The sequence below is a fragment of the Anomaloglossus baeobatrachus genome, chromosome 5 (assembly GCF_048569485.1).
Source record: "Anomaloglossus baeobatrachus isolate aAnoBae1 chromosome 5, aAnoBae1.hap1, whole genome shotgun sequence".
Classification (NCBI taxonomy): domain Eukaryota; kingdom Metazoa; phylum Chordata; class Amphibia; order Anura; family Aromobatidae; genus Anomaloglossus; species Anomaloglossus baeobatrachus.
In genome coordinates, this window is record NC_134357.1 from 557055374 (window position 1) to 557070771 (window position 15398).

Genomic DNA, 15398 nt, shown 5'->3' on the forward strand with positions numbered 1-15398 from the left:
GTGCAACCAAGTATTAGGCTAAGAGGGGCAATACTTTTGTCTGGCCCATTTTTGGAGTCTTGTGTGAAATGTTCAATGATTTGATTTTTGTTTCATTCTCTATTGTGTTTTTCCATTGGAAGCAAAATAAATGAAGATAATAATACCAAAGAATTTGTGATTGCAATCATTTTCAGGAAGAAACTGAGTATTCTCTGACAGAATTGCAGGGGTGCCAATACTTTTGGCCAGCACTGTATATATTTATCTAATTGAAAACCAAAAAACAGATATAATGCCCGTTACGGGGTTGATGGCTTAGGAAGGAATAGTATAACAACCTAACCACAACGCGGGTTCCACCGTGCTATAGATGGTAATTAGCTGCTAAGAACCCAAAAGGGCTGAGCAGACAACAACTGTTGCAGGAAATAAATAAATAGGCGCGGTGTGGTAGGGATAATACTGACAACTAAAAGGATAGGGCGACAGAGCACAACCTGTGCTGTCACAAAGGGAAATAAAGAATAGACAGGAAAGAACACAATTCAAGTGAGTATACACAGGTAATAGGAAAAGGAAAACGTAAGTCAAATGTCCTGTCTATATGGAGTGTCGCACGCTAGGAGTGCACGCTGTGTACTTGGGGTATCACACGGTTAACCAGCGCACCCAAGACTCAGGCGCAATACAAGCGTATTTCAAATTGTTGATGATTTAATCAACTACCTCATGTGGAGAAGTAAGTAGCAGAAGGGAAGGAAAAGAAGGAGGCATTCATATTAGTCTAAATAAAAGAGCCAACAGCATAGGCTTAAATTATGTCAGGCCTTACAGAGAAAAAAATGCATATAAATTTGGAAAAATTAGCTAACAGTTAGGGAGAAATTGCAGTAACAAGGGTATTGTATCCAAAATATTTAATGCCATAATGAGGGAACAGGTTGGACGACCTCTACTCCAGCAAAAAGGAAATGGAGGAAGAAGAAATGAAGAACATTAGTTTAGATACTCAGACTTTATTGGAAAACATTTTTTAGGTGTCAGGTTATTTGGACAATTTAGTAAGTATTTACAATCTAAGTCCCCTTAAAACCTATAATTTGTGTATTGGAGAATAGAGAAGGGAATTAGTCCCCAATGATGATGAAAAAACTGCCAAACTTAGCGGAAAGTGATTTTATAAACTGGATCACACCAGATGTTCCCACAAAGAAGGACTGGATCGTAGATGGAAATAGTAATTTGTAATATGAACATGTTTATTATTGTAGTATACAGAAGTTACAGACATTATTCAGACATGGAGATTGTGCGCTGAAAGTAACTGTAATGAATGGCAGATCACTGAGATTGGGAGTTAGGAAGAAGAGGGAGGAGGAATGTTGGGTATTTTTGGGAGGAGGGTCACAATGCTCTAATCTATATAGTGAATATATAAATATTTAACAATGTGAAATGTTCGATGCACATGGGATATTGTATTTGACTTTTAGAAAACAGACATCAATAACTGTATATTGTAATTCTAATGTAAATTCTAATGTGCTTTCCCTTTCTTCTTTATTTATCTTTACTTTGACTGTTTCTTTTGTGTTTTCTTGTTCAAATTTTTCAAATATATGTTTTTTCCCTATGTGAAGTTTTCGTAGTGGTCAACAAATTAGAATTTTCAAGCAAAACATTTCTCACCTTCTAGGTATGATATGACTTCTATCCTTGTGAATTGTGTGATGTTTAACCCCTTAACGACTGAGGATGTACCAGTACGACCTAAATTATCAAGGGGTAATCACCTCCGACTGCTGCGGTGAGCCGGCGTTGATTCCTGCACGACAGCTGATTAGAACAGCTCGCACGTGTGCCTTGCAGGCACAGGTGGATCAGCGATCCACCCGCGCCTGTTAACCCCTTAAAATGCACTGTCAAAATGTGACAGCGCGATTTAAATGCCTGCGGCAAGTAATGAGCACTTACCTGCGGCCATCGGAAGCCCCGTGACATGATCACGGGGAGCCGATGGTCACCATGGTAGCCCAGGGTCATGTGATGACTCCTGTGTTATTTTGACTCACTTCCTGTAACAGCTGGCAGAGCAGCCGGTGTTACAAGAGATGAGCACTTCTGGTGATCTGAGATGTGTAGCTGTAATCAACAGAAATTAAAGAGCGATGAGACTGCTGATCCTTGTAGTCTCCTAGGGGGGTCTAGTAAAGTAAAAAAAAAAGCAAATAAAAAAAGATTTAAACAAAATAAAAAAAAAAAAAAACCCCTAAAAGTTCAACTCACCCCCCATTCGCCACATTGAAAATTAAAGGGTTAAAAAAATAAAAAATACACACACATTTGGTATCGCCCCTTTCAGAAATGCCCTATCAAATATAACATCAATTCATCTGATTGGTAAACGGCATATTTTGCGCAAAATACAATAACAGGGTAATCATTACGTAGCATCTGCGCAAAAATTGTACCATTAAAAAAATCAGCTCAAGACACAAAAAATATGCCACCATAGATCCTGCAAAATGAGAAAGCTATGGGTCACTGAAAATGGCGCAAAAAGTGTGCCACTTTTTTGGACAAGCTTCTGAACTTTTTTTAACCCCATAGATAAAAGTAAAGCTATTTCATGTTTAGTGTCTATGAACTTGTACCGACCTAAGGCATCACACCGACACATCAGATATATGATATAGTGAAAATGGTGAATAAAATATCCCAAAAACAATCATGCAATGACATTTTTGTTTTGCAATTTTTCCACACTTGGAATTTTTTGCCATTTTCCAGTACACTATATGGTAAAACTTATGGTTTCAATTAAAAGTACAACTTGTCCCACAAAAAACAAGCCCTCATATGGCAAGATTGACGAAGAAAATAAAAAAAAAAACCTACGGCTCTCAGAAGAAGGGGGGAAAAAAAAAAAATATGGAGAAAAAAAAAAATCGCCTGGGGTGAAGGGGTTGAAAAGGTGCCATTTGTATGTAAAATATTTCGCTCATTCTAAACTCAAGAAGGGTTTCTTTTTAGTGTGAATTCTTTTGTGTTTAGCAATACTTGAATGATATGCAAAACATTTCCCACATTCTGAACATGAAAAAGGTTTCTCCCCTGTGTGAGTTCTCTGATGTGCAACAAGATGTGGTTTTTGGTTAAAAGACTTCCCACATTCTGAACATGGATATGGCTTCTCCCCCGTGTGAGTTCTTTGATGTGTAACAAGATGTGATCTTTCGTTAAAACATTTCCCACATTCTGAACATGAAAATGGATTCTCCACCATGTGAGTTCCCTGATGTGAAACAAACTGTGATTTATATGCAAAACATAACCCACATTCTGAACACGAAAAAGGCTTCTCCCCTGTGTGAGTTTTCTGGTGTTTAACAAGATGTGATTTTTGGTTAAACCATTTCGAACATTCTGAACATGAATATGGCTTCTCCCTCGTGTGAGATCTCTGATGTGTAACAAAATGTGATTTCTGTGAAAAACATATTCCACATTCTGAACATGAAAAAGGCTTCTCCCCTGTGTGAGTTCTCTGATGTTTAACAAGATTTGATTTTTTGCTAAAACGTTTCCCACATTCTGAACATGAATATGGCTTCTCCCCTGTATGAATTCTTTGATGTGCAACAAAATGTGATTTATCTGAAAAACATATCCCACATTCTGAACATGAAAAAGGCTTCTCCCCTGTGTGAGTTCTCTGGTGTATAAAAACACTTGATTTATTTGCAAAACATCTCCCACATTCTGAACATGAAAAAGGCTTCTCCCCTGTGTGAGTTTTCTGATGTTTAACAACATTAGATTTTTTGTTAAAACATCTCCCACATTCTGAACATGAATATGGCTTCTCATCTGTGTGAGTTATCTGATGTGAAATAAGAAGTGATTTAGATGAAAAACACATCCCACATTCTGAACATGTAAAAGGCTTCTCCCCAGTGTGAGTTCTCTGATGTGTAACTAGATGTGATTTTTGGGTATAACATTTACCACATTCTGAACATGGATATGGCTTCTCCCCAGTGTGAGTTATCTGATGTCTAGCAAAATGTGATTTCTGTGCAAAACATTTCCCACATTCTGAACATGAATATGGCTTATCGCCAGTGTGAGTTTTTTGATGCCTAACAAACTCTGATTTCCTTGCAAAACACATCCCACATTCTGAACATAAATATGGCTTCTCCGCTGTGTAGTGAATAAAAGAGTTTGAAGAAAATCTTTTCTCCCCTGTGTGACTTGTATTATGGATTTTTTGATATTCTGAATTTGAAAATGGCTTCTTTGCTGTAAGAGCACTTTGATTGTTAATGCCTCTAATGTCACTTTTATTTTCCTTAATAAACTGGGATGAATCAGAAGGTAGGACTTGCTTAAAAGAATCCGCTGATGGATCGTTGCTGTGAAGAGTGGATGGTTTATCAGGAATAGTGGCATTCAAAGCAGTTATATCTTCTGTGATATTAAGGTCATCTGATTTAAAAATTGAAGATGTCTGTTGTGCCTCTAATCTCCTGGTATAGTCATCTGCCAAGAATAAAAAATATTTTTTTAATAATATATACAAATTTAAGAATATAATTCATACAGTTGCTTGTAACACACCACACATGTCTCCTAGGAGTGCGCTTAGGGCCTCTCATGACTGTCTCCCATCCTTGAGAGACTTGTGACAGCTCTGGGATCTGAGTCTCACATTGCTCTGTGAAACTTTATTTTACACATGTTTGCTTTCTGTTGGTGCAGCAAGGGTTAATGTAATTTTCTTTGCTGGTAGTTTCCAGCGAGTCCTATCACAGCTATAGACGGTTTGTGACCACTCCTATTTCTTTTAAATATTCACATGTTCCATCACATGATGCCGGTTATAGAGAAATCACTCTGAACTGACCACCGTGGAGAGAGGATGTATTTTGGAAGTTGCTGGAGTCCAGTAGTCTGCTGCCTGGTGTTTGGCTACTACCTTGCTGTTTGTTTATATCCTTTTTATTCTTTTGTTTATGTTGCCTTATCTGTCTCCATTTACCAGTGTTGGTTTATTTTAGTGGTGACGTCTAGTACACCAACGGGCCTTAAAAATCCTTTCCAGATTCAATACAAATCCAGCTCATGCTTGTATACAACAGATAACGAGTCTATCATAACAAGTAATGGATCTGTAGTCTCAGGTTGTGCAGCAGCTGTAGCAAATAGCAAGTTTACTGGTCTTAGCTCACGCCCGGATACAGCCTGACCCAAGATTGTCCTCCCAGAGATATTTTCTGGGTGAGGAAGGGAGGGATAAATTTATGGTGCTTAAGGAGTCTTTCAAATTATATTTCAAGCTCTGCCTCCGTTCCTCAAGAAGACCAGCAAGTGGGGATTGTAGACTCTCTTTTACAGGGAGATCTCCAGTCCTAAGTCTTCTCGCCTCTGACCAACTAACAGTTATGGTTGGTGGACTAAGTTTTTGCAACTTTGGTCCTTGTGTATGATGACCATGATTGCATCTCCCTTTGCAATCTAAACTTTGTAGGCTCCAGAGAGGAGCACAGCCATCTAAGGAGGCTGCTACCTTGCTGGCTGCTTATATCTTTTTTATCCTCTTGTCTATGTTGCCCTGTCTGTCTTCCTTCCCCTGTGTTGGTTTATTTTAGTGGTGATGTCTAGTGCACTCACTGGCTTTGATACTATTCAGGGTAAAGGACTAGGCATGTGACAGTGAAAATGGGAAAGACTCTTCTAGGGAAGTTAGGGGAGCTCAGGGGACAGACGCAGTTTAGTGTCAAGTAGTGTCCCAACCCCCGCTCCCTATTAGTAGTGTCTTCCTATCCATTCCCATCCCGTTGTAACTTCTGTGTTACGTCGTAAGCCAGAGATTATATTCTCTAGTCCGAGCCTTACTGGGTGTGCACCTATTCTTAAAGGGCCAGCGTGCTGTGAGGTAGCAGCGTTGCTTAGGCAAAAATGTGAAGCAGTGAGGCAGCTGCGTGTTCACACCAACAGTCTATTTATTGGTGCAGCATAAATAGATCCAATTTCCCACAGTCAAATAAAGTCTCTTCCGGATCACAGCCGGTGCATATAGACAAATCCTTTGTATCAAAAGTCTTGTTACCTTAGGACCCCGTTAACCGCAGGGATCTGTTTAGGTTCTCCCAGGCTCACACTCCTGGCCTGTGTTCACTCCACACAGAGCGAGCTCAGCTCACACAGCATGTTTGCTTCCACAAGCCTGGCTCTCAACTGAGACCACCCTGATGTGCTCTGCAAGATTTAAACCAAAATGCTGGACATGAGGATTGCTACAAAACCTGGACTGGGAAGAGGGATCTGTCTCCCTGTTACCCTTTGTGCTATACTCCCCGTAATATAGCAAACCCAGAGGGTTTCCAGACACATTCTGGGGGCACATAGCGGTCTTTGAATATTACCCCTGTCACTGCCTCACATATTCCCCCCCTCAGTTCAAACGGGCGGGGTTGAACTTTTGCCAACATACAGGGACCTCTGGACAGGGCATCTGCATTGCCCTGCAACCTCCCTGCCCGATGTTCCACAGAAAAGTGAAAGTTCTGCAAGGAGAGAAACCACCTGGTAACTCTAGCATTTCTCTCCTTGGCATTCCTCATACAGACCAAAGGTGAGTGGTCCGTCACCAGGTGAAAGCGTCGCCCCAGCAGGTAGTAGCGTGGGGACTCCACAGCCCATTTTATGGCCAGGCACTTCTTCTCCACTATGCTATAGTTCTTCTCTGCCGGGGTGAGTTTTCTACTCAAATAGGTGACCGGATGCTCTTCTCCATCTACCTCCTGTGACAGAACTGCACCTAGACCCACCTCAGAGGCATCTGCCTGTACTATAAACTCCTTTTGAAAAGTCAGGGTTGGCAAGGACAGGCTGACCACATAGGACTACCTTTAGTGCCTGAAAGGATTCCTCTGCTTGTGTATTCTAGTGGACCATGACCAACATCTTCCCTTTTAAGAGATTGGTCAAAAGGCGCCGACCTTCCAGCAAAATTGGGTATGAACCGTCGGTAATACCCCATTATACCCAGAAAGGCTCTTACCTGTTTTGTGGTACGGACTCGAGGCCAGTTTTGAATGGCTTTGATTTTGTTCACTTGGGGCTTGATAATCCCTTGGCCTATCACATACCCCAAGTAACGGGCTTCTTTGAGACCCATAGCACATTTGTTTGGATTCGCTGTCAGACCAGCAGCTCTGAGTGAGTCCACTACCGCTTTACCGCTTGTACCTGAGATAGGTGGGTGCTCCAGTCACTGCTATAGATGATGATGTCATCCAAATATGCGGAGGCATACTGTTGATGGGGTTCTAACACTATGTCCATTAATTTCTGACATGTGGCCGGAGTCCCATGTAAACCAAATGGCAAGATGACATAGTGATAGAGCCCCCCTGTCGTGACAAAAGCGGTCTTTTCTTTTGCCGTCTCTGTCAGCGGCACCTGCCAGTAACCTTTAGTGAGATCGAGAGTCGTGAAGTACTGGGCCCGTCCCAGTCTCTCTTATCAGCTCGTCGACCCTGTGTATGGGATACATATCAAATTTCAAAACTTTATTTAACTTTCGGAAGTCATTACAGAATATTAAAGAACCGTCTGGTTTCGGGATCAGCACAATGGGACTGGCCCATTCGCTCGTGGATTTTTCAATAACCCCTAGTTGGAGCATCTTTTTTTTACCTCCTCCGCAATGGCTTGCCTACGAGCCTTTGGTACCCGGTTTGGCCTCAGGCGTACCCTTACTTGAGGCTCGGTGACAAAATCATGGTGGATTACGGTTGTTCGACCAGGTAGGCCTGAGAACACATCCGTATTCCGCTGCACTAACCTCCGAGACTCCAGTCTCTGCTGTTTTGAGAGAGAATCCCCTATCCTTACTCCCAATTCATCATCAGGGGACTTCTCCTTGGTGGTTGTCAAGGCACCTGAAGAGGTTAGGTCCAACGTTACGTCAGTCACCGTACATTCTCTGTCTTTCCACGCCTTTAGCAGGTTTACATGGTATATTTGCTCTGGTTTTCTTCTACCCGGTTGATACACTTTATAGTTTACTTCCCCTACTTTCTCCCGGATCTCATAGGGACCTTGCCATTTGGCTAAGAACTTACTTTCTGCGGTAGGTATTAGGACTAAGACATGATCCCCCGGTTTAAAAGACCTGACGGAGGCCTTTCTATTATACTGAGTACTTTGGGCCGCCTGAGCATCCAGCAAATGCTCTTTAACAATGGGCATTACTGCCGTAATACGATCTTGCATACCCATAACATATTCAACCGTGCTTTTGTGAGGGGTGGGCTCCTGTTCCCAAGTTTCTTTAACAATATCCATCATTCCCCTGGATGTCTGCCATACAGTAACTCAAATGGCGAGAACCCGGTGGAAGATTGTGGCGCCTCGCGGACAGCGAACATTAAATAGGGCAATAACATGTCCCAATATTTCCCCTCTTTGGAGACCACCTTTTTCAACATCGCCTTCAGAGTTTTATTGAAACGTTCCACTAGACCATCGGTCTGGGGATGGTACACTGAGATGCGTAGCTGCTTGATCTGAAGGAGTTTGCACAGTTCCTTTGTAATTTTAGACATTAAGGGAGTGCCCTGATTAGTCAGGATTTCTTTGGGTAACCCCACGTGACAGAACATAGCAAACAACTCCCAAGCAATAAGCTTCGTCAAGGTGTGACGCAGTGGAACAGCCTCCGGATAACGTGTCGCGTAATCCATCACTACCAGGATGTGCTGGTGACCACGGGCTGATTTTACAATGGGTCCGAACAGATTCATAGGAATCCGCTCAAAAGGCACCTCTATAATGGGTAAAGGTATCAGAGGACTACGGAAACGGTGCGTGGGTGTGGTCAACTGACAAACGGGGCAGGACTCACAGAACCTCTTAATTTCTGCGCTGACCCCTGGCCAGTAAAACCGCTGAAACATGCGTTCCCGCGTTTTCACTTCACCTAGGTGCCCACTCATTAGGTGGTTATGAGCCAATTCCAAGGCCTGATGGTGGTACGGCTGAGGGACCACCAAATGTTCCACTATTTCCCCCCAGATTTTATCAACCCGATAGAGCAACTCTCACTTTAGAGCCATGTAGGAAGTCTCCAGCTTGGCACCAGGTCGCTGGGGCACCCCATCAATTACCTGTATATTTTCACATCCTGGAGCCAATGTGGGGTCCCGGAGCTGTGCTTTTCCAAAATTATCTGAAGACACTTCAACTCTGGGATTGCCTCAGGTGGCTCAACCTCTCCTGCCGTCACCTCTAGGGGGAACGTGGCAGGGTTACACTCTTTCCCTATACTGGTGACTCCTACGGCAGGTATCCCTGAGTCGGGATCTTCCGGCTCAGGGCCTGGTTCAATCATACACCTCGGAGGGCTGGGTCGCCTCCCACATAATGTCCAGAACAGGGGCAAGTCTCTTCCCAAAATAACATCATATGGGAGTCTTTTCATCACCCCCACTTCATATCGAACCTCTCCACATGAGGTAGCAATGGTGACCCTTTCCATAGGGTATTCATGTAGGTCTCCATGTATACAGAGTACCCCTACTTTATGTCCCGTGGTATTTTCCCCGGAGACCAAGGAGGCATGTACAAGAGTCACTACACTTCCTGAGTCCAACAAAGCCTCTGCTGTATAGCTATTAACACATACTTTGCAGAGATGGGGCTCCTCCCCCATAGTAACAGTGCTTACGGCACAAACAGTATGGGCATACATTGATTCCCAGCAAGCGTAGCGGCAGTCCATGGGTTCTGATGTGAGTGGGCACTGTGTCATCATATGCCTCAGCTGATGGCACCTCCACCACATAACAGCAGAAGTATCCCCGTTTCCGGTGTCTGACTTTGGGGAAGCGGGACTCTGGCTGACATTAGTCTGGGGTTTACTCTCTGCCAGGGCTGGAGATGGGGCAGCACCTGAGGAGGGACGGGAGTCTTTCACCAACTGTGAAAGGGGCGTATCCCTACGAAGTGCCCGCCGTGAAGCAGAGTCCCAGACCAACTCCTTGGTAGCCGTGTAGCATTCCACCAAATTCACTAGTTGGTCTAGGGTACCGGGATCCCCCTGGCCCACCCACCGTTGAATGGGGGCTGGCAAAGTCCGCTCAAACTGTTCAATCACCACCCGCTCAATCATCTGTTCGGGGTTCAAGGTCTCCGGCTGGAGCCATTTTTTCACAAGGTCCAGTAAGACATGGGCCTGTGAACGTGCAAAGGTCACAAAAGGACCACTGATTCACTCGCTGGGCCCAGAGATAAGTGTTAACCCCAATTCGTGCAAGGATCTCACCTTTCAGTGTGCCATAGTCCTTGGCATACTCCGTACTGAGATCCAGGTAGGTTTTTTGGGGTTCACCTACCAAGAACAGGGCCACGACATCAGTCCAACGGTCGATAGACAATTTCTCTCGCTCAGCGGTCCTCTCAAACAAGGAGAGAAAAGCTTCTGGGTCATCCTCTGCACTCATCTTCGTAAGTGCCGCCCTTACTCTGTCCTGGGCTGCAGGAGGGGCTGGATGAACGGGAGTTGCCGGAGTGCTTCTCGCAGAGCCACAAGCTGATGAGTCAACAAGCTGTTTGTCTCCTGTTGCTGAACTAACGCCCGCTGCAGCTGGGCATTGGTTTGTTGCTGCTGAGCATTTCAGATCGTGCTGGTTCTTTTTTCTCTGTTATGACTGTAGTTATGCTAAAATTTCTGGTGACTGACCATCACCATACCATGCACGCCTGATTTTGGTTTGCAATGTATTCCTCCTGTTGGTAGCTCTTCACATTCAGTTGCCTCATCCCTTTCCACAGGCAATGCTAATTAAGCACCATACTTGGATCTGGTCCGCCTTTATCAATGGTTGCTGTCTGGCACTGGGAGGGTCAGTTGTGATATAGTCCTGGTAGGTGTAGAGCTTGCTCCACATACTGGGACCTGGGCTGGCCTCTATCCATAATTGCCTCTTTTGCAACATGGAAGCGGCTATATGCAGGTTACAGGTATGTGTGCTCCATTATGGTTCTGCTTTTAACTTTATCTAGGAGGCCGCATGGCACATGAAATACATAATATAGGTTAGGACCCCCCTATTGAGATTTGCCGTGACGCTGGCAGGGGTGGCTCAAAGAATTGATCAATTATTTGCTAAAAATCTCTTTTTTATTATAGTACAGTTGGAATAAATCTGTGAATTTGCACTTTTTATATGATGCATGCCAATTTCAGATCGTGCTGGCTCCTTTTTCTCTGCTGCTGAGCGTTAGCCTATTGCTGGTGAGCATTGTTTTGTGCAAAAGCCTGCTGTAGTTGAGCCCTAGACTGGGCCAGCTGCTTTACAAGATCCTCCATGGTGGCTGCTGAGTTAAACTGTAACTTTGCAGGCTTGATCATAAACATGTGGAAACTGGATTGTTGCCCCTAGCAACCAGGCTGCAATGCCCGCATTCTCCACCACAATGTGAGGTAGCAGCGTTGCTTGGGCAAAAACGTGAGTCAGTGAGGCAGCAGCGTGTTCACACCAACAGTCTATTTATTGGTGCAGCATAAATAGATCCAATTTCCCACAGTCAAATAAAGTCTCTTCTGGATCACAGCCGGTGCATATAGACAAATCCTTTGTATCAAAAGTCTTGTTACCTTAGGACCCCGTTAACCGCAGGGATCTGTTTAGGTTCTCCCAGGCTCACACTCCTGGCCTGTGTTCACTCCACACAGAGCCAGCTCAGCTCACACAGCATATGTTTGCTTCCACAAGCCTGGCTCTCAACTAAGACCCACCCTGATGTGCTCTGCAAGATTTAAACCAAAATGCTGGACATGAGGAGTGCTACAAAACCTGGACTGGGAGGAGGGATCTGTCTCCCTGTTACCCTTTGTGCTATACTCCCCATAATAGCTATAGCAAACTCAGAGGGTTTCCAGACACATTCTGGGGGACACATAGCAGTCTTCGAATATTACCCCTGTCACTGCCTCACAGTGCCCAAAACCACAAGTGTCTCTCTGGCTAAGGAATCCTTCACCTATGGAAAGTGCCTGGGCAATTTGGTCTATGCTTAAAGATGCTTTGCTGGTTGTCAGGTCCTGTTTAATTTCCTGAGTGACTTTTATGCGGTGTATGCAAATATTTAGAAACAGAATGTCTTTCAAAAGTCTTCGCATGGCCATAACTAAGTTATGACATAGCACAAAAACACAAGAATAGTTTAGATCCTAAAAATAATCTTTATTAGATATTGTTAAGCATCTACAATAGTTACTCACAGGTAAGGGGGATGTGGGGACTGACTAATGGTTGGTCACCACGCCATTCCCGCCGACTTGACGACTCCTCCTGAGAAAGAAAGCTTATGAAACGTACGCACAGGTGGCAGAAGTGGCGTGGTGACCGACCATTAGCACACATGTAAGTGTATGGTCTTGGACAGTGTAATTGAAAAATCATTGCTGGTACTGAATTGAACCTTTTTAACCAATCCAGTGTGTGGGTATCCTGGTGCTACATGCATGTTGGTAGCTTACAGTATACCAGGAGACATATACAGCTCTGGCAAAAATTAAGAGACCACTGCAAAATTGTCAGATTTTTCTCCTTACAGGTATATTTTGGAGTAAAATGTAAATTGTTCTTTTATTCTATAAACTACTGACAAAGTCTCCAAATTTGCAAGCAATACATTTTGTATTTATTTTCTGAAAATGAGAAATGGTCAAACTAACAAAAAAAATGCAGTGCTTTCAGACCTCAAATAATGCAAAGAAAACAAGTTCATAATCCTTTTAGAAACAACAATACTAATAATATTTTAACTCAGGAAGAGTTCAGAAATCAATAATTTGTGGAATAACCATGATTTTTAATCACAGTTTTCATGAGTCTTGGCATGCTCTCCACCAGTCTCTCTCACTGCTTTTGAGTGACCTTTTGCCACTCCTGGTGCCAAAATTGAAGCAGTTCTTTGTTTGATGGCTTGTGACAATGCATCTGCCTTTTGATTACATTGCAGAGGTTTTCAAAGGGGTTCAGGTCTGGAGATTGGGCTGGCCATGACAGGGTTTTGATGTGGTGGTCCTTCATTCACATATTGATTGACCTAGCCGTGTGGCATGGCACATTGTCCTGCTGGAAAAAACAGTCCTCAGAGTTGGGGAATGTTGCCTTAGCAGAATCAAGAAACGTTTTTTCCAGGATAACCTTGTATGCAGCTTGATTCATACGTCCTTTGCAAAGTTTAATCTGCCCAATTTCTAGAGTAAGGTAATCTTCTGTGATGAGTCTAATTTTCAGCTTTGCCCAACACCTGGTCGTCTAATGGTCAGATGGAGACAAAGAGAGGCGTACAAGCCATAATGTCTGGTGGAGGATTGGTGATGATCTGAGGAAGTTCAGCAAGGCTGGAATTGGGCAGAATAAAGCTTGCAAAGGACTGGAATGTAATGAAGAGAAAGATGGATAGTCACAAGCCATCAAAGAAGAACTGCTTAAATCTTTGCACCAGAAGTGGTATAAGGTCACCCAAAAGCCGTGTGAAAGACTGGTGGAAAGCATGACAAGACGCATGAAAGCGATGATTACAAATCATGGTTATTCCACAAAATATTGATTTCTGAACTGTTCCTGATTTAAAACATTAGTATTGTTGTTTCTAAATTATTATGAACAGGTTTTCTTTGCATTATTTGAGGTCTGAAAGCAATTTTTTTTGTTATTTTGACCATTTCTCATTTTCAGAAAATAAATACGAAATTGATTGCTTGGAAATTCGTTTAAAATTAGTTTATATAATAAAAATACAATTTACAATATACTTTTAAAGAGAAAACTCAGAACAGAAAATTTTGCAGTGGTCTCTTAATTTTTTTAATTATGGTATTGATTATTAATTGATATTAATCCCCTTCCATCAATCCTGACATACTGTCTCAAGCTGCACAGACTGTGTCATTATTATAATTGTGTAACTGCCTATTTTAGGCTAATTAGTACACAGAAGGTGGAATGTGCAGCATGATTTATAAGATTATAAATTGAATTCCCATGGTAAGCTTGGTCATTGTTGATTCATGTTTTAAGTGTTAAATAATTTTTGTTATATTTGCTGCACCTGCCTACACCAACTGTCCAGTCTGCACCCAACCACATCAGTATCCTATCCCCAGCCCCCGGGGTCAGCTGCCACAGTTCTGGGATTTCCTGGAGTAGCACCTGGCGGCTACCTTCCAGCACAAGACTATGCCCACCATCAGAGGCTTTAGTGAAGACTAGGTAGTTTCTTAGTTACTCCCCTCCTGGTTGAGCGGGTGCTGTGGCCCATTGGGTCCACTCCCGCTCACAGCCTCGAGCATAACAGTTTGCTTAGGCCATGGATTCCGCTGGCTCCAGTACTCCTCAGCTCGCAGGTATGCAGAAAGATAGTTTGTCGATAACAAGAGCGGATCCTGACATACTTGCGGTCAGTGGACACAGTTTGCAAGCCTTGACATCAGTGTCTCCACCCGATCCTGTTCCAGCTCTCGCCACCCTGTCAGCGTGTCCAGCTCCAAGCTTCGGTCCTCCTCAGTTTACTACTCTGCGACTCCAAGCAATGCAGGGGATTCATAAATCAGTACTCCTTGCACTTTGAATTTTTGTCTCATCAGTTCATTTCGGACCGGTCCAAAGTGGCCTTTATGATGTCACAGTTGAGCAGCGAGGCCCTTGCTTGGATCAATCCATTATGGGAGAGAAGTGATCCTGTTGTCTTGGACCTGCAACCCTTCCGGGGGTGGGGGCGTTCCACAAGGTATTTGATCAACCAGGTTTTGTTTCCTCTGCAACATCTTCGCTCCTTAGATTTCACCAGGGAATTCTCACTGTAGGCCAGTACGCCACCAGTTTCCGCAATCTATCCGCTGAACTAGGCTGAATAATGAGGCGCTGGTGGATGCATTCTGGAAGGGTATATCTGGAAGAATCAAGGACGAACTGGCCGGCAATGATGTGCCTTCTTTCTGGGATGACTTGGTATCTCTGTCTATCCACATCGATCTCAGGTTCCAATAACACTCCAGGGAAAACATTGCACCTGACTCCTACCTGCCAAAGACCCATGATGCTGCAATCCACGGTTCCCGCTGCTTCCCCTGATCGCATGGAGGTAGATTGCGTGAATCTGGCAAAGCTTCATCCAGTGGACTGTCGCAACACAGATGGATGCTTCTACTGCGGAGATCCTACTCACCTGATTCGTTTCTCTCCTTTGAAGCTGGGAAACTACCAAGCATAGAGTCCATAGAAAAGACTACCATAGGTGAGAAGTCCGCTCCATCCTTATCCATATCCATATCCTCTGGCAGCACTTGATTCACTGAGTCGGCCTATTCGGACTCCGGTTCCACCAGG

At 43.6% G+C, this 15398-nt stretch overlaps 1 protein-coding gene across 1 annotated transcript in view; it reads right to left on the reverse strand.

The window, feature by feature from the left end:
- Positions 1-235: 235 nt before the first annotated feature.
- The window catches only part of LOC142312292 (uncharacterized), a 44210-nt gene continuing 29047 nt past the window's right edge, over positions 236-15398 (reverse strand). Inside the window, exon 8 of the mRNA XM_075351219.1 lies at positions 236-4527. Coding sequence (XP_075207334.1) covers positions 2984-4527 — 1544 coding nt within the window. The 3' untranslated portion in view covers positions 236-2983. The remainder of the gene's footprint in view (positions 4528-15398) is intronic.